The following is a 19,843-nucleotide window of genomic DNA, read 5'->3' on the forward strand; positions in this document are numbered from 1 at the left end:
AATAATAGACTATAACTAAATAAATATTTAGAAGGCATCTGCACACTAGATACGGTCCGTTTATTTTATTAATTGAATTATCTATGGTACTAGGAAATCTAAATGCAAAAAAAAAAATGATGGTATCAGAAAATGAGCCTTTTTTCTGTTTTACAAGAAGAAATATCAACAAAGATTTGGAGCAGAAGAATATGTAAAAAAATAGGTTTTCTTTTCATAATATCTGCTAACAAAAAAGCTACAATGTTAGCATTTTGCCTGTTTTTACGGCTGAAATGTTCTCCTCAATACAGCTTTAGACTAAACACGTTTTCTTTATGATGACGTAGTTTTTTTTAAATTAACAGTTACTATAAAAGAAGTTTTAAAGATTTTTTCTCCTAATTTAGTGGGATCTTTTTTTCAGTGTCTTAAACGCGTTCTTTATTTGGGAACATTTTACCGTCTTTGCTGTTGATCAGAGTCTGTTATGTTTAAAAGAGATTTACTTCATTTTCAGAGCTGCACTAAATCTTTCTGAAAGCAGAAAGACGGTGGTAAAGGGAAAATAAAGTGATATCCAGTGATATCCTGGTGCTCAGATGTGTTTCAGATGAAACATGTAACCTCACCCCTCTCTTGGCTTTTTTTTTTCCTCACATGTCTCCTCACTCTCCCCCTTTGACTCCTTCCTCCTCACCTTTCATGCATCAGTATTTAGACTTTTTTGAACCTTTTGGAGGCGAGCTGCAGCCCCGCTTCCCCTCCCTTTGGTGTGTTTGTGCTGTTGCCACCAGTATTACTGAGAGAAAACGTCCCGCTCTGTGGTGGGAAGATGAAAACAGTCTTCAATCTGAAGCTGCAGTTTGTTTCCAGATGATCTGAAGTCATCAGAGCCACATTTGCGCCTCGTCTCCTCCGTTTCAGCAGAGCAGAAGAAATGAAATGAATAATCTTTCTAAATGGGCGGGTTGAGAGCTGCTGACAGGAAGTTCATGATCTGCATGTTGCATGCTCATCTTCCCTTTCCTGGCTAACACAATTAGCTGCTGTGTTTGTCCGCTAATGCTCTCTGAAGCGCGCACCTCGTTCTGCTTTTAGGTGAAACAGATGCATTGTGGGTGAATAAAAATGAAAGCTGAAATTTTAAACTGTAAAGCTTTTTATTTCTCAACATCAGTCTGCAGCTGGACAACAACATCCAGATCAACAAAGCAAATAAATGGATTTGGCTTGAATGAAGCTTTAAAGTGTTTGTTTTGCGTGGAAACACGAAGAAGAGTCTTCTGGTATTTTTTGGTGAACTAGTATATTTTAAAAAAACTACCAAAACACGAGAAACGTCGTAGAAGGGAGGGTATCCCGTCATGGGAAAAATGACCCTTTAACATGTAGAGAGAATGTTTGGTTAATTTTTACTGTCTTTGAACTTCTGCAAACTCTTGGATCTTCACCCGAGGGCTTTTGTTTGGTTGGCTCCCTTTCAGGCTGACCTTTCAAACACAATTGGATTTCTTTTTTTAACATCAACCTGCTTCTGTTAGCCTTTTTCTGTAGCTGTTTACAGTTAGAGCCACTCTCAGAGGGTCTCGTCCAGACGCACTGAAGGTGATGCTCCTCACCAACCACATGATTTTTCACGTCTGATAAAGAAATACTGAGTTGTGTGAGTCTCTATTACCTCATAGTGAGTTTAAATCTGATCTTTAGCCTAAGGTGGTACAAAGTCTTTACTTTTATTTCCATACATACATTCTTTAAACTCTGTTCTGCAGATTCAACAGCCTGAATAAAGAGTCTGTCCTGAGGACTAGTTTGCAGAAATTCAAGAGCTTTAAAAAAGGTTTTACACTGCTGTGTCACACTGTGACTGCAGATGGCGCTCTCCATGTTGATGAGATCTTTTTCCCACAACAAGTAGGTAAAGCCTGAACATATAAATGTCCCCTGGCTAAATTTATCGTATTACTTCACATCATTTTCATGTCTGTCGTGCATTGAGGACACATCTAGTGGAGGTTCATCTGAATGTGTTGGGCCAGCAGCAGACTGTGGATGTTTCAGTCCCAGGTGGTGAATGACGGCTGAGCTTGCTCTTGTTTACATGAAGCCCCTGTGTGGCTGCTGCTTCCTGTGCAGGTGGTGGTGAACGCTCTGATCGGAGCCATTCCCTCCATCATGAACGTGCTTCTGGTCTGCCTCATCTTCTGGCTCATCTTCAGCATCATGGGCGTCAACCTGTTTGCCGGGAAGTTTGGCCGCTGCGTCAGCCGCTCCGGCTACATCCACGACTTCCGAGAGATCAACAACAAGTCCGAGTGCGAGGCCAAAAACGACACGTCTCAGTACTACTGGACCAAAGTGAAGGTGAACTTTGACAACGTCGGCGCCGGGTACCTGGCATTGCTCCAAGTGGTGAGTGTCACATCCCTGACAACTTTAGTGCGCTGAGCAGCTTTGGGTTTGAACAACAGTTGATGTGAACGTGTGTGAACCCTCACATTTAGATTTGGAACAGATTTAGAACAAAAGTGTCGTTTTCCAGAATATTTTAGAATCAGGTCAACAAATTTTTATGATTTTGAGAGAGAGAGAGAGAGAGAGAGAGAGAGAGAGAGAGAGAGAGAGAGAGAGAGAGAGAGAGAGAGAGAGAGAGAGAGAGAGAGAGAGAGAGAGAGAGAGAGAGAGAGAGAGAGAGAGAGAGAGAGAGAGAGAGAGAGAGAGAGAGAGAGAGAGAGAGAGAGAGAGAGAGAGAGAGAGAGAGAGAGAGAGAGAGAGAGAGAGAGAGAGAGAGAGAGAGAGAGTGAGAGACTAGGTTTAGATGAGCTGGAGTAAGCAGGTGTGAGAGCTGGGAGAGAGAGCTGGGAGAGATGATTTTACCTTTATAACTTAGATTTAGTCCACAGCGGAGCGATCCAGTTAACCAGGCTGGAATGCTGATCAGTGTTTTCCTTCAAATGCTTTGTATTATTCCTCATATGCAGAAGTGAAGAGTCGTTTACAACGTGTATTTGTGTTGTAGGAATCCAGGCTAAAGGTTTGATAAATAAACTGGAACATGACAACGCCTCTAACTAGAGGAGTAACTGTAGGGTGACCATGAAGAACAGGAAACCAGAAACTTAAATACACCGAGGATCATGACCTAAAGATATGGATGATTAACAGCTTGAACCTGGTGCCGACTGACGGACAAACAAAATCTGAAAACAGGAAATGATGTTCCAAGAAAACAACCGAAAAACCAAACTAAAGGCCAGCATCCTCACAATTTATGATTACTCCTAGTTCTCTAAATGTCTGTGGTCTCTGTCACAGGTTTAAGCTCCTCCCTCAACATAATAGTATCGGAGTTTTCTTTACTGAACGCTTGATGTTCATCAACGTCTCAGGAACCATTCTTCCTGTTTGCAAACCCCTTTAGATTACAAACCACCACCATGAGAATGTCGGAAGTTTCACAGCAAACAGAGGGAATCATGGATTTCTTCTGCACACTGAATTACGATTTATTGCACGACCTTTGTAAAGGTCAGTTGAAGTTGCTGTAAGACACAGAGCGGCGCCCGCAGCGTTGGGCTGCAGCGGGGGCTGAGGCTTTCTATGGCATGAGAGCATTCAGACCGAGTCCTGCAGAGGCCAGACGGGAAGCGTGCAGAAGAAGGAACACTGTGTGAAGCTGTCATTGCTGCCGCTTTCAGGGAAACAAAGAGTGAAACATGCACAGCTGCTCGGAGACTTCAGAGCAAATTAAAGTAGAGTCTCCTCCACACGCCGGAGGAGGATTGACTTCCCCCACCTTTCCCGATGTTGCCTTTTTGTTCCGTCTTCACTTTAATTTTCCTCCCACACCTGCTCTTTATGCCACTCACTCTCCCACTTGTCTGCCTTGTTTCTTCTATTTTCTGTTATTCATTAAATACAACATTTTCTTCGTTTTACTCTTTGATTCTCAGATTAAAAATTTGATCCACCAAATATTATTAAATGCCTGAATGTTGTGAAAACCTGAGGAAAAGCATATTTTTGTTTAGAAAGGTAATCTTTGGAAATCTGAAGAAGCAGTTATCCAGTTTCTTTCCAAATAAACCACTGACAACCCCTTCTATGTAATCTGTGTAAGCCTTTTTTGAAAGATATTTAGTTTTATCCGACTGGCCTGGATTGACCTGGTTTACAGTGTATAAATCTTGGAATATTTGGAATTTTCTGAATGATCACAATCATAAATAACAATGTTTGCTTGGGCGTTCTTTGCTTCATGTGTCAGTGAGACATCCTTAGTTATGAAATAGTGCTGAATCAGTGAACTGAAAGGATTTTTCATTTCTATTGATTTATCACTCTGTTCTTACTGTGATTCCTCCTCATCTCCAGCAGCAGAAACAGTCGGTGTTTTGTTGGAATGCCGTCACCTTTGTGGATCTTCTTTTGGATGCAGCTGGTGAACTCTTCTTGTGATGCATCTTGGAGGATAATTGTCCCTCCTTCATTTTATCAGACGCTCTTGCTTTGCAGTCTGTAGCTTTTCACTTTGCTGCAGCAACTGTAAGCTGGTCTTGCTTTGCTCCAGAACTTACAAATGAAAATGCCCACATAAAAGTTTGGTACCTTTTCTACGTAATAGGGCCACGATAAAAAAAATAGAATAAAAACTAAATTAAAGTAAAAAAAAAATCACAACAAAAAAGGAGCAATTTTACAAGGAAAAAGCCATGCCTTTAAAAAAAAACTGTGTGAGCCTCCATCCACATTGCATGCCGATTAAATCCATCATGTATGGTGATGTCATAAGGCTTTAGTTTATCATAGGAATCCATGTCCCATCATGCATTTGGAGCTCTGCAACTACACTGCTGACGACATAAACGGCTTGCCTGCTGGAAGTCCACTCCTCATGGGTCAAAAACGTTCTTCTGAAGAGGTCCAGTTTCCTGCAAATTCTTTTCAATGTCCTTCTACTAAAACCATGTTGACTCACTGAAAGACTCAGCATTTCCTTATTAGAGAAACCAAAGCGGAAGTAACCGCTAACAATGCGCTCCACGTCTCTCATACTGAAATTTTTTGTTGTTGTTTATATTTTTCTTAGTAAACAGACTATTGTTTCATGATTGAGATTTTCATCTAAGTTCTAAATTCATAAATTAGAACTTTATACTCAAAAGATATCGACTTCCTTACTCACAATTCAACACCTTGATTTACCTGAAATGTTGACTTTTTCTCATATTTTCACAACCTTATTCTCATAATAGCATTTGTTGTTTTTTTTTTATGGTGACACCAATGCTTTGTTGTAGCTTTGTTTCCTCTATTTTGTTGAAACCAACAGTCGCTTATTCTTCCTGTTCTTGCCAGGATTGAATTAGTTTCAGGAAATCAGAATATTGAGAAACATTCTGCATTTTCCTAGATACGTGCATTTAGAAGCACTCTTATTTTTTAATTATTTCATTGTATTATTTTTTCCACAGTTAGCTAAATTGAATGCATAAAGTTGCCACAACTGATTTCTGCCCATTCTTTTAAAAACCTAACACCATCACACCTAGTAAACTTCTCCTTTTTCTGACCTTTTAATCCCCTAACTTAAAGGAGTTTCATCGTTCTGCTTCTTCTACCTCTCTTCCTCTTCATAGTCTTCCTCACTTGCTGTTGCCCACCAGGGGCATCCTAAGAGCTTCCAATCAATCAGTGTCTGAGAGACTTTTGTTTTTAGAGTGACTTCAGCCAAGAGGGAGGAAAATGGAGAGGTAGAGGGACAAGAAAGGGGAGAGGGGAGTGCGTGGTCGACGGGGAAGAAAGGATTGAACAGCAAACTGAATTAAAAAAAGAGGAAGAGAAGGAAAAGTGGACGGATAACAAGCAGGGTATGGATTTGTGAGCAGCTTGAGATGGAGAGGTGCATGAAGCTGAGGAGAGGTTTGCAGAACAAGGAATAAAAGCAAGACGATGAAAGAGAGAATGAAGGAGGAATGACAGAGACCTGTAAAAAAGAGCAGGAAAGGCGGAGGAGAAAAACTGCAGAGAAAGAAAGCAGAGATCGCTGTGCTGCTACTTGACCCTCAACAAAAGAAAACTTAAGAGCTGTCGAGATGCGGTTGCCTTAGCAACCAGTTACTCAGCACATCGCAGCATTTTCCTCGTCGGGCAGTTGGGGGGGCAACCTTTCCATTAGCAGCTGGAAATAGCTCCACACTGCAAGAAATGATGTAGAGACAAACTCAGAGTTCTGCTTCCTAAAGCTGCACTTCAGCATGATTAAATCAAAAAGAACTTCTAACACCCTTTTTTAACATCAAAAAAGCAGATGTTATAATCTCAGCACTAGGTAGAGGTTAATTTTACTGTTCTCTTTACCATCATTTGGCTCAGTTTTTTGATGATCTGGGTTTAAAGAAGGAGATCAAATCCACAGTCTGGGTTCTTTTCTGACTGTAGCACCAAATATTTACCAAAGAGTTGTAATAGTTTGTTCAGCCACATGCTTTAGTTCTTCAAGTTAATTTTAGTTGGTACTGACAGAACCGGAATTGCTTCATTTTGCTGGCATTAAGTAGATTGAACTAGTTCGACAAAGATGTGCTGCTGTTAGCTTCAGAAGGTGTAAAGCTTCTCTATGACCATCACTTGCAAGTGTGATTGAAGAACAGCTTTGGTTCAGGAGTCAAACGTGTGGAGTTTGAAATACAATTCAATTCAATTCAATTAGTTATGTAGCCCAATATTACAACACAGTTGTTTTAACGGGCTTCACTTAATTGTACAAAACATAAAATCAGTTATAAAATACAATAGCTGATTGCTTAACTAAACAGACTAAACTAAACGGGGTATCTCTGCCCTTATACCCTCCTGTTCGGTAAGAAAAAACTAAAAAAAAAATGGATTTCAAGAAGAAGAAAAAAGAAGAAACCTCAGTGATGTCCATATGAGGGAGAGAATCTCTCCCAGGATTACAGAAGAATGCTGCAATCAAATCAAAGGACAAAGTTCTGTTTACTGGTCGGCATCCGTTCTGTTGAATAGCTTCAGTCATGAGCTGTATCTGTAAGTAGCAGGACTATCTCTGAAAGAGAAGTCCAGAACTGAGACACTGCTCTGCGTAGAAGTACATTGTGAGTTGTTGTGTGCATGTCCAGCCTGAGAGGGCCCTGTGTCAGACATGTTGCAGAAACCTTCAACTTTGGCCTTAGACCTACAATCAGTTTAGAACCGAATCCTGATCATCATTTATGCTGGAATTGAACAAACCCAACGAGTTTCCATCAGCCACAGCTGGTCTGTAACTAAATGTCCTTAATTTAATCTCTACACGGATGGTGGATGGTAATGTTTTACAGGCTGTTGTGTTTTACAGCACCCCCCCCCCCCCACACACACACACACTCAAATCACTCACATCAGACACTCGCTGTAATAGCAGGTGGTAACCCATGGCGACACCTGATTTTAGCAAGCGCCCACTCAAAACTGTTTTTTTCTTCTCCACCTGCTTCATCTTTTTCCTGAATCTACTGACACTCTGACCAAACGGACGAAGGAAGCCCATAAAAGGGCATCTCATTGAGAAAAACAGTAGCTGCCAGTCTTTTTATTATACATTTCTGATGAAACAGGAGGTTTCCCTCAGGGTTTTTGTTCAGTTTTGCACTCAAACCGTTTCCGTGGCGACACAGAAAAAACCCAGTTGACTAATAAAAACATGCAACTCAGGTATAGCAGATAAAAATGTCAGCAGCAGAAAAGGAAAAGGCCAAATCAGACACACTCAATCTTTTCTGCTAAGTCAAAGCGAGAGCTGGACGACCCCAGAATTCCTCTGATAAGAACGATGCCTAATAACCATGACATTTTTTAAGAATGAAATGTTGAAGCATGGATGGAAAAATGGAAGGATTGATGGACAAATAAAAGGAAAGATAGATAGATGGATAATTGGATGGTAAATGGATCAATCCATGATCATCCATTGATGATCAATGGTTAAATAAATTGATGTATGGATTAATAAAATAAAATATAGATTGATGGATGATAAGTGGATGATTGATGGATGAATAAATTGATGGATATATGGAAGGATGATGGATGGATTGATAAATGGATGAAAGCAAGGATAAATGGATGGTTTAAAGGATGGATAGATGGATGATGAATGGATGGATAGATGAATGGATGAATGAATGAATGAATGAATGAATGAATGGATGGATGGATGGATGGATGGATGGATGGATGGATGGATGGATGGATGGATGGATGGATGGATGGATGGATGGATGGATGGATGGATGGATGGATGGATGGATGGATGGATGGATGGATGGATGGACGGACGGACGGATGGATGGATGGCATCACTCAGGCTAGATTCAAAGACAGAAAAGGAGTTGCAGTGTGTTCTTTTATGACGTTGGGTCATGTTCCTGGACTCATGAAGCCGCTCATGGCTTTCTTTAATAAACTGGAATCCTTGTGAGTTTTTTTACAATCCTGTTGAGTTTTTTCCCTCATTTCTAAAGACATTTGCAACACAACAAAAAAGTCAGATTTTGATAGGTTAAAGTCAAAAGCCTCAAGGATGTCAAGTCTTTGGACAGCAGAAACCAGGGCAGCACAGTTATCAGAGATTAATGTCTACAGACGTCTGCAGCAAAAAACAAGCGTGAACTTTACAAATGCAAAGAGTAGTGTTGACTTTTGCATTTTCTCTCGTTTGTTAAGCAATTTCTCATCCAAATGTTTCGTATCACATAAGTCAAAGCGCTGACATTTTTTAAGGTGTTACACCATGTTTCCCTTTTCCATGATGGATTATTCAACCTTTCTTTCTAGTGGTGTGTTTTCACAAATATCTCAGCTGTTGCTCACATCTCCAGAGGACAGAAATGACCTAATTAAGAGGCATCTTCACCTGACATTGTTCATCACAACTCAAAAACTTTTCTTTGTTTTCAAGGCGACGTTCAAAGGTTGGATGGATATCATGTATGCGGCTGTGGACTCCAGAGCTGTGAGTTTACATTTGCAGGTTCAAAGACACTAAGTGAAAAGGACCCTAGAAATACTTCACAAAAAATAGTAACGCTTCAAAGTGACAATCAAAATGCTGACAAAATATGAATGACAAAAATAAAGGATATCATTTTCATGTTTATGTACTCAGAGCTTTTAATTAAAATTTAAGCTTTGTTAAAGCTCGGATACAAGCAGAAGTAAAGGATGAGAAGAGAAATCAGGGACATCCCTGCTATACTTGTTTTTGTTTTTGAACTCGTGGCTCTTCTCTGCAGGTGGAGGAGCAGCCTGTCAAGGAGATCAATCTGTACATGTACCTGTACTTTGTCATCTTCATTATCTTTGGCTCCTTCTTCACCCTCAACCTCTTCATTGGTGTCATCATCGACAATTTCAACCAGCAGAAACGAAAGATAAGTTTTAAATACGACTGAATGGATTTATTGCCTTTAAAACGTAGCACAGTGTTCCCTCGTTTACCGCGGAACATACATTGCATACATAACCTGCAGTTGGTGAAATCTGCAAAGTAGGATTACAAATGTTTTATGGCTGTAAAACTCCTCACTACACACTGTCCATTTTTCTCACACAGACATGAACACACTTTTCACACTTTTCTCTCTTGTTTAAACTCTTAAAGTTGAACCTTTACAGGAAAATAAGTTAAGAATTAGAGAATGAAAACAACGATCTGAACACAATAAAAGATTCATGTAATTGTGGCAAACTGAACACGCAGCATGTTTGTTGGAGACACAGCACAGAAGAAGATTGATTGACAAGATCAACAGCCAAACAGGACGCAGAACACAGTGCTCTGTTTAAAAAAGAAAAGCATGCAAAGTTGCCCTGAAAAAAAGCCACAAAGTAGCAAGACGGCAAAAGGTGAACCACCATATACCAAGGGAACGCTGTCATTTTTTAAATATAATAATCAAATCGCAAAACTCTCCAACAGTTTCACAAAAATGAAATATACACTTATGTTCTATTCTGTACAAATAGAAATATGTTTTGGATAGAATGGTTCTGAGATAAATACAAGCTCAGATCAACATCAGAGGTTTTTTCCATCATGTCAAAACAAGTTTAACAAAAATTTATTCTAAAAGAGAAACTAAGCATGGACATAGAAGGAACATTTTCCCCTCACAGATTTAAGGTGTAAGCTAATGCAACTCCAAAGTAGAAAAATAGCAGCGATGGGTCTACAGAAATAGGTCTTACAGAGTAGTTTTCATCACAAAGCCATTTCCAGGCAGCCTGGGGTTCATCAAAACAACAGGATGTGGGGGGCTAATGATGGTATGGACAAACATGAATCCATCTGTGTAACTTTAAAAGATTGGCCTAAACTGGTCATCAACAGAAAAATGATCCAAGCTGCAGACAAAATCTAGACTTCAAACATTCTAAAATGTGGTAGACATTCACAGAGCCACAAAAAAAACCTTTATGAACCAAAGCAGCATTCTAGGGAGTAGAGAAAATCCTCCAGATGTGAAAGTAATGATGTCACACAGGAAAGGAAGATTTCACAGAGAGGATTTATGATGATAGGTGGAAAATGGGGTTTAATGACTCTAGAAAAACGACTGCCGTCAATGGTTGTTGTCATAATTGCTGTCGGGATATGACATTAATAATGCATGGCTTTTCTAAAAATTGGCAGAACAAAGAAAGCCAGACTAAAACGATAAAGCCACATCTTGTTTTCCATTTTTGCTTTAATCCATGCTTAAATGGATAAGATGAATCCAGGTTTAGGTTGACTGACGACACCTGATTCAGGTGATCAGCAGCAAGTAGGCCAGGGATTTCTGAAAAACAAACAGGGCGGTAGATCTTGAGGACCAGGATTGGGCAGTTCTGTATGTGTATGGTGTCTCGTACTGTTTTTTGGTGATAATAATGTTAGGTTTTGGGTGTGTTTACTTAGGAGGGCAGGATATCTTCATGACAGAAGAACAAAAGAAATACTACAATGCCATGAAGAAGCTGGGCTCCAAGAAACCTCAGAAACCCATCCCTAGACCTCTGGTACCAACACACAACACAAAAAACATTAACAAACTTTGCTTTAAAAGTTCTCCATCACAATGGACTTGTTATTTTTGGTCCATAAGCCTTGGTCAGATCTGCCCCAACAGGTGGGTACAGGCTGTCTGCTGGGGGAAAAAGTGCAAACTCATACAGGGCATGCAGGTGGCCCACACAAAATTTAAAAATCCTAGACCACTCGGTGAGCCTACATTACCCGTGACTGCGTGTAACTTACATTATCCTCACAAATATTTCGCAATACTCTTACCACACACACTGCAATAATACGTTAAATTTTTCTGACATCCCTTGAGGTGACCGTAATAGCCTCTAGGGAACTGTGAGACAAACCTGCGCCCCCCTTAAGATCCTGCTGCTTCCCTCCACGGGCCAGGACAACCCAAAAACCTGCAGCACCTTTGCGCCTGTACAATCCCTGTACAGGCGCATGTGACTAAGGCTTAAAGTGAAAATGGGAGCATGGCTTATGTTCTAGGATTTTGTAGAATAAAAATGTTTTTGTATAAGACATTGTTCAAAGCCACTGAAAATAAGATGCTCCAATAAAGAAACTGCTTCTGCTTTGTTTTATTTTTTTTTGTTTCAGAACACGCTGCAGGGATTCTTCTTCGACTTGGTTGGTAAACAGGCGTTCGACATCATCATCATGGTGCTGATCCTCTTCAACATGATCACCATGATGGTGGAAACGGACGAGCAGTCTCCTCAGATGGAGAAGATCCTGTATCACGTCAACCTGGCCTTCATTGTCGTCTTCACCATTGAGTGCCTCATTAAAATTGTGGCGCTGAGATGCTACTTCTTCACAATCGGATGGAACATCTTTGACTTTGTTGTCGTCATCCTTTCCATCGTTGGTGAGTTATTCTATCTGTTCTCTAACACAACTCTTTAAGTTGTTGCTTTGTGATGCAACTTTGTTCGATAAACTGCCATTCGGTGCTTTGTCATTGTAATTACTGTAAGGGTGATAAAAAACACTTACAGGCAACCGTGGTGCAGAAGTAGAGCGATGAAGTGTCCTTGGGCAAGACACTGAACCCCACATTGCTCCTGGTAGTCATCGGTTGGCGCCAGTGTTAGGCAGCAAAGCCGCCATCAGTGTGTGTGTTTGGGTGAACGGGACTGGGACTGTACAGCACTTTGGGCTATCTAAGAAGGTATTAAAGTATATGCAATTTACCAATACCTGCAGTTATAGTTCATTGATGTTTAGGTTTTAGTGAGATGTTGGAAAATCAATTGAATTAAAGAAAAATAAACTGAACTGCAAAGAGTTCGAAAAAAATGATTTTGTTTATGTTGATGTTGACCACTATGGTGGTAACCAACAGCAATCTGTCTACAATCTGTCAAAGTATGGCCTACAGGCTTACCCACCGACGACGTCCTCCATGTTTGGTGACAAAGAAAAAAAAAACCCATAAAGGTGATGCTGCAAAAACTGTTAATGCAGCTGCTTGGAGTCATCTTTGGGCTGCATCGCCCCTCGGGTTATCCTTACCACTTAGTGTATGTGGATGTGTGTGTGTGTGTGTGGGTGGGTGTGTGTGTAGGTGTGTGTGTGTGTGTAACAGCAGCAATCAGAAGGTTGTCCCCTGGAGACAAATCAAACATGATTGACCTGTTACATCAGCTGTGTGTGTGATAGAGATGTCAGGCTGGAGGGAGGGGGGGTTGATGTACTACATGATGGTGGTTCCCTCTTGACTCCCCACCACTCATCCTTTCCAACTGCTGCCTCAGAAAGACAAGTGGGGGAGGGAGGAGTGAGTCTGGGAAGATCTGCTTTTCTCTGCATTCATCACTCCTGTTTAACAAGGACAAGATGGAGGAAATAGAAGGATTGACCTGCTCATTCTAGGGGGTTTGCCCCCACAATTATTTACCCATGTAGCAAATCAAGAAAAAGACTAATAACATTTTCATTCCAGCTACGGTTTTAGTTTGGTTTAAATTACTGGTTTCTGTTGTAAACATTGTTTTAAAGTCCCACTCCAATCATCTTTGCATCCATTTTCAAAGCGTTCCCAACAATTCAATTTTCAATTTTCAATGTCATTATCAATTTGAATATTATTTATATAGCCCAAAATCACAATGGCACAATTATGCAGTTTCTAGCCTAAAGGAAAAACTTTGCTGTTTTCAGGACATAGTTTCTGCAGAGCGGCAGGAGTTCATTAAAAAATCCTCTCTGAATTATGGGCGGGGCCGTGGGCCTTTCCCTCTATGTTTAAGCAGAGCAGGGAGCTTGAGGCCCACCCAGCGTGATTTCCATGTCACAAATAAACTCTTTTTCTGGCAGCATTTTTTTGCCTCTGCTCCTTGAGCATATAAATACTCAGAATAGGCCTGGGTGAAAAATCGATTGAATTAATTAATTCAAATTTTTTGTTACAGGCGATTTCAAAAATAACTAAATCGAGTTTTTGTGCAATGGCGCATTTTTGGCTCCCCAGAGCTTCCGTAGCGTTAGTTTCACACGGCGGTATGGCGAGCGGCAAACAACAACATCATAGCACACACAACACAGCAAGCGACAGCATGGCTACCACTGAGAGTGGGAAGTTTGTTCCCAAGAAAGGAATAAAATCATCTGTTGTTTGGAACTGGTTTGGGTTTACTGCCACAGACGTGGAGGAAGAGACCCCCCCCCAAGCTGCAACATTTGCATAAAGTCCATCGCAGTCAAAGACTCTCACTCACTCTAGCGTGGCACGCGCTCAGTCCTCTTACACACGCAGCGCCCCGACACACACACACTCATACTCATTCTACAACACCTATATAGTTAGTTCATTAGTTAGTTATTTGTTACTGTTATTTGTTAATAAAGAATACTGCGTTGTAATTATTACTTGTACCGGTATTCAATTGCGGCGGGGGGGGGGGGGGGGTGACCACGACTCCTGCTGCTTCATCATCTTCTCCGTGGAGAAAACAGGGTTTCTTAATTGAATTAAAACCTTAGACCCCAGATATGAGCTGCATTGTTAATCCTTTAGAAAATGGTGCTACTCTAAAGGTGAATGTTTGTCTCCTTTTAGTCTAAACTACAAAGTGTGACTTAAAACACTGCTGGGACTTTAAATTAAGTAACCTTTTTATTTTGGACAAGTGAAAACAAGTGTAGAATAACAAAAGAAGACAAAAATTATATAAAACAAAATTATATAAAACAACACAAGTCCAAAAGGGAGAGAGAAGAAGAAAAATCTTATACTTTGATTCCAAGAGTGTGTTCATTTATTTATTTTTCATCCCAGAAATGGGGGTTACATTTTTCTTGCATTTGATTAAATAAAAGCAAAATTTGCTTTAAGTTGTCTGCAGTTTGTACTTATTGCTTTCCTTAAGTAGGGGGTAAAAAAAATCGGGGGGAAATCGGAAATCGAATTAAAGAATCCGATTTTATTTTTAAGCCATATCGCCCAGCCCTAACTCAGAAATGAAATTTGAAGCTTTATTTCTCTATATATGCCCTCGGTCATGAAAGAAATGCCACGAGGACGTGCAAATGAAACCAAAAAACACAATTTTCATTGGAGTGGATCTGTAATGACTGCTTAATTTCTTACTGATGTTCTGACCTTGTTATCCAAACCCCAGAGAAGAGGAAGGGGATGGATGAAAGTAGGATGGATAGATGGAGGGTTTGTGGGTTGAGTTCCCCTAACTGTCATGTTTTTGTTGTTTGTCTTTCAGGAATTGTCCTCGCCGATATCATCGAGAAGTACTTTGTGTCCCCGACCCTGTTCCGAGTGATCCGACTGGCACGTATCGGTCGCATTCTGCGCCTCATCAGAGGAGCGAAGGGCATCCGGACGTTACTCTTCGCCCTCATGATGTCTCTTCCTGCCCTCTTCAACATTGGACTGCTCCTCTTCCTCGTCATGTTCATTTACGCCATATTTGGCATGGCTAACTTTGCTTATGTGAAACGACAAGCGGGGATTGATGACATGTTTAACTTTGAGACGTTTGGGAACAGCATGATTTGCTTGTTCCAGATCACCACTTCTGCAGGATGGGACAGCCTGCTCAGCCCCATTCTTAACAACTCGCCGGAGGAGTGTGACGCTAACATCCCCCACACGGGCACCACAGTCAGGGGAAACTGTGGAAACCCATCCGTTGGCATCACCTTCTTTGTCACCTACATCATCATCTCCTTCCTCATTGTGGTGAACATGTACATCGCCATCATCCTGGAGAACTTCAGTGTAGCCACAGAGGAGAGCACCGAGCCGTTGAGCGAGGACGACTTTGAGATGTTTTATGAAGTTTGGGAGAAGTTTGACCCTGAGGCCACACAGTTCATTGAATATGCCAAATTGTCAGACTTTGCTGATGCGTTGTCAGAGCCGTTGCGGATTGCTAAGCCTAATAGGATCAAACTCATCTCCATGGACCTGCCAATGGTCAGTGGGGACAAAATCCACTGCCTGGACATCCTCTTTGCCTTCACCAAGCGTGTGCTGGGCGAGTCTGGAGAGATGGACGCCCTGAAGCAGCAGATGGAGGAGAAGTTTATGATGGCCAATCCGTCCAAAATTTCCTACGAGCCGATAACAACAACTTTACGGCGCAAACAGGAAGAGGTTTCTGCCACCATTATTCAGAGGTGCTACCGCAGACACCTGATGATACGGCAGGTGAAGGCGGCTTCCTACTTGTACCGTCAGATCACTACGCCTCAGCACGCGACTGAGGACGGTGAAGCGCTAAGCGAGGTGATATTTGGAGATGATGCCCCTGAGAAAGAAGGACTGATTGCGACCATGATGAAAGAAAACTATGTCTCAAGTTTGTTAAGGATAGAGCGGTCTACGACGATTTCCTCCCCCTCATCCCCGCCCTCTTACAACAGTGTGACACGAGCTGCATCGGAAATCTATCATCCGCTCGCGGTCAAGACAGAAACAGTAGTCGAAACCTCAGCAGAAGAACTGAGCAATCAGTCAGCGGTTCAGCCCAAGACACAGACGGACACAGAACCTTAGGAGCAACTGTAACGCCAAAAATCGACCTCTTTTTGGGGGAAAGCTGTTCGTTCTGTTGCTTTTGAATGTATCGTAGCTGAGGGACGCTGCTGCCCCCAAAATGCTATGAGTGAAAAACTGCAGGACGTGACTGAAGGAGCAAACTAAGAGGTTTATGTACTACCTTTTATGGCATTTCCTGTTCCCCATGTAGATTCCAGGACTCAGCTGGGCAACTTTTTGGGGGGAGTTTTTTAAAGGAAAAAGGGAAAAACTGCACAAGCGAGAGAAAAATCTCTCCTGTCGAGTCAACTTTGCCTTTGTTGGAGCAACAAAAGACTGAAGAATGAAAGGGAGCCACTGCCTGTTTCTGACAGTCTGGACTGGTCTTTGGCCTCACCTACGGCTGCTCAGAACTATTATATTACAGATGTATCTATTATTTATTTGACTGCTCAGGTGGGGCTTTCCCACAGTTGATCAATATTCTCAGATTATGCTTTGCTGTAAGGGCGGTGTCCAGGCGATGCTTCTCAATGGTTTTCTAACTTAAGGAGACTTGAGAGAGGAGGGCAAATCAAAGAAACTTTTTCGTAGTAAAAGTATAACGTTGTTGATGTTACCAGTCTTTTAATAGCGGTACAATTATTACTATTTTTTATATTTTTTAGGGTAAGTTGGTAAAAAAAAGCAGCTTCTCTTTTGACTTTGGAGTGGCGCTAGCTATGAAGAAGTTGCTGAGCTGCCATGTTGTAACAGAATAGAAGAGACTTTGCGGTCATCTCAATAAGCTGAAAAGCAGCATCATCTGTTTTTGTTCAGCAGGTTTGCACTTTTGAGTTTACATTCAACGACACTTTACTGCACCCGGGCTGAATAGACAGACAGGAGCCTGGGAGGAGGTGTTTTCCTCCTCTGATGACACCAAAAAAAGTGCACAACAACAATTTCCCAACTCGTCTTAGATGTTTAGCCTCGTTGGCGAACAGCTTCCTGTCCCTTGCTTACGCCTGGTGGGTGATGTGTCGGTAAAAAGTCCTGCATGAGGATAAATATTAGATATTACAATTAGGTCACTAATTAGTGATGCATTTTTAGCAAGACATTCACTTTGAGGTAACTATAACACGTTTTAAATACTCTATAAAGAATTAAAGCCGTTAATCGAAAGTAAAAATGCAAACTTTAATGATTTTAGCTGAGTTTTTATCTAACGTTCATATCATCACTGGCTGCCGGCATGAAAACTCAGGTTAATGTACGTTTTCAAAGCTTAATAAAGATGCAAATAAAATAAATTCATACCATTATGTTTAAGCATGCAACAAATTTTAGAAGCTTAAAAAACTATATCCATGTAGGACTGTTCTCCTTCTCTACAAACTTTCCATTACTAAACCTTTTTACCGATCACCTGCTGTCATGAACTACCCATCTGGTCTGGTTCTGGCCCTGACAAACATCTGGAATTTAACCAGATTGAGATGTTGTCTGGCCAGACGGGACTGTGATGAGACAATCAGCATTGAGACGACATGAAGCTCAGCCCTTGGTGTCTGAGCTGTCACAGTGTCCGGAAAAAACCTCAGAGACTGAACGTAAACACAAGTTCAGTGAGGCTCGGAGAACAAACAGGCACCACCTTAAGGTTGGTTCCCATCTGCTGTACAATGTCACCCCCTTTTCTTGATCAGTTGGTCCTGGTTTTGTCCTACCACAAACAAAAACGTCGGTCTTCCTACATTTTATGACATGATACAGTCTTTAAATCGCTTGAGGAAAGGCTGCTTTGTTTCCCCACATGTGCCAGCGTTGCAGGTTTTACTGCTGTGACTTTCTGGAGATCAAACACAGAAGCAACTCGAAGCCATAAAAGTGATGCATCTCAACTGATGAGCATCTAACCACCCCTTATGTTGGGCACTGGAGCTGGTGATCAAAGGACGATAGTCACTTACGGTACGTGGGGACATCTGGTGTGATCTGACATGAGTCCTTGGTCATAGCAGTCAAAAGAGCAGTTCCATACCCATGGCGTACAACATCATACTTAATAAAAGTTGTTGGACTGCCTCCACATTCATTGATTGATCACCAAAAAGCTTCACTGTTTCAATTCTTTGAAGCCTGATTCTTTTATCAGCTTGAGCTGCTACTAGTTCAGACGTGACAACAAACCAGCACTGAGCTCAGTTCCGCCTTATTTAAGCAAGTAAAGTTGCCTGAGCTCAGCTCAGTGCGCAGGTTGAACTCCATGCTCCATCATCAGATTTTGTTTTCACTGAGGCCGTGTCACCTCAGACACACCACGACTGACTGCAATAGCATCAGCTGCTGTGGGTCTGTTTTCAGTCTTAACTCTGCAGAAACTCAAGTCATGGATTTTGATCAGCACAATAAGGAAGATGGTGAGAAACTGGTTCATGGTTTAAAAATAACAGACGATAATAGGAAATAATTTTAGCTTGTTGGAGCTAATCCCAGAATTCTAGGACACTGCATTTTCCAAACATTTCTTTAATGGAGATGAACCCTTAGCTCTGAAGCACAGGACCTCTGTACCTGGTCCTTTCTTTATTTACTTGTAAACATGATCTGAATAGAAAAACTCATTGGCCTTTGCTGCTGGTTTTCCAGGATGCTGGAATTTTCTTTCTTCCTTTCTAAGAACTTTGATTTTTCCAGTAACAGAAAAAGGCTGTTGAATTGAAAGGTCAAAGTTAGCCATAATGGTTCAGATTATTCCAAACTGCATGTCTTTTTATGAGGTAATAGCAGTTTTGTAGAGTCGCACAAATCAAACTTTGAAAGGAACGTTTTCCATCCATCCTCTGCTGTTTTTCTTTTTTCTTTTTCACCCTCTGCTTTCTGATTTCTTTTCTTCCTTGACCTGTGTTGGTCTGAGGGGGGGCGAGGGCCAAACGAGGCTGCTTTTACCTATTTGCACAGAGAAAATGAACTAACGCGTTTAGCAATAACATATGTTAGGTGAGTTTGTGGGTGGCGTTGGACTTCTGCGGCGCTGCATGAACCTGACGTGAGTTGCCACCTCTGTTTCCCGGGAACAGCAGGGAGGGGGGCGTTTCTTGGATTCCCTCACAGGTGAATATGGAGGCGGAGTTAATGCTTGTTTTTATGACATGTACAGTTTCGATCTCGGTACCTGGATCGACCTCTCTCTCTCTCGTTGTCTCTGTTGTCACTCAAAGGATCTTTATTAAACAATGCTTTACTAGAATAACTTTAAAATGTTTTTAAAAATCTACTGGCACCGTCTGGACTCTATTTCTACTCAATTCTATTGAGAATAAATCACCTGATGACACTTACGACACTGCTGAGAGGTGTATTTCAGGTTGCAGTTGTGCTGAAGGGCTGTTTTAAGTAGCAATAGACCCAGAGTGTGCCTGCAACACCAAACCCAACATCTGAAGCCATGTTTTTCTCATCTGTCCATTAAAAATGTCATTCAGCGATCAATTGATGTGTTCCTTGACTGACTGCTTTAACATGTTCCATGTGTGTCCTGCTTCATCACCACTGTGACTCTTCCTCACAGGTTTTCTAGCAAACAGCTGGTTAAGTGGGGACACTGAGAGGTTCAGACTCGCTGAAGGCAAACCGAGCAGCGTTATGCCGAAGCTGAGCGGCACAGAAAACCTGTTCTGTACTTTAATAAAGATGCAAATCCAGTGGCTGGCTGGGACGTGAGCAGGCGGTGATGAGCATTAGTGGTTTGGGACAGTGAGGTCTATAATTCAACTAATTTATTTTAGATCCCAGCTTGC

General features: G+C 41.4%; 1 protein-coding gene across 9 annotated transcripts in view; it reads left to right on the forward strand.

The window, feature by feature from the left end:
• LOC101167997 (sodium channel protein type 5 subunit alpha) overlaps nucleotides 1–19,535 on the forward strand; it is a 254,888-nt gene extending 235,353 nt beyond the window's left edge. For all 9 annotated transcript variants that reach the window (XM_078938898.1, XM_078938896.1, XM_078938901.1 and 6 more), the window contains 6 exons: nucleotides 2,119–2,394; nucleotides 8,945–8,998; nucleotides 9,279–9,420; nucleotides 10,946–11,046; nucleotides 11,657–11,927; nucleotides 14,779–19,535. In XM_078938898.1, the coding sequence (XP_078795024.1) occupies nucleotides 2,119–2,394; nucleotides 8,945–8,998; nucleotides 9,279–9,420; nucleotides 10,946–11,046; nucleotides 11,657–11,927; nucleotides 14,779–16,076 (2,142 nt within the window). In that variant the 3' untranslated portion in view covers nucleotides 16,077–19,535. The remainder of the gene's footprint in view (nucleotides 1–2,118; nucleotides 2,395–8,944; nucleotides 8,999–9,278; nucleotides 9,421–10,945; nucleotides 11,047–11,656; nucleotides 11,928–14,778) is intronic.
• The last annotated feature ends 308 nt before the right edge of the window (nucleotides 19,536–19,843 follow it).

The sequence above is a fragment of the Oryzias latipes genome, chromosome 20, assembly GCF_053564925.1.
Source record: "Oryzias latipes strain Hd-rR chromosome 20, Olatipes_Hd-rR_3.1".
Classification (NCBI taxonomy): Eukaryota; Metazoa; Chordata; class Actinopteri; order Beloniformes; family Adrianichthyidae; genus Oryzias; species Oryzias latipes.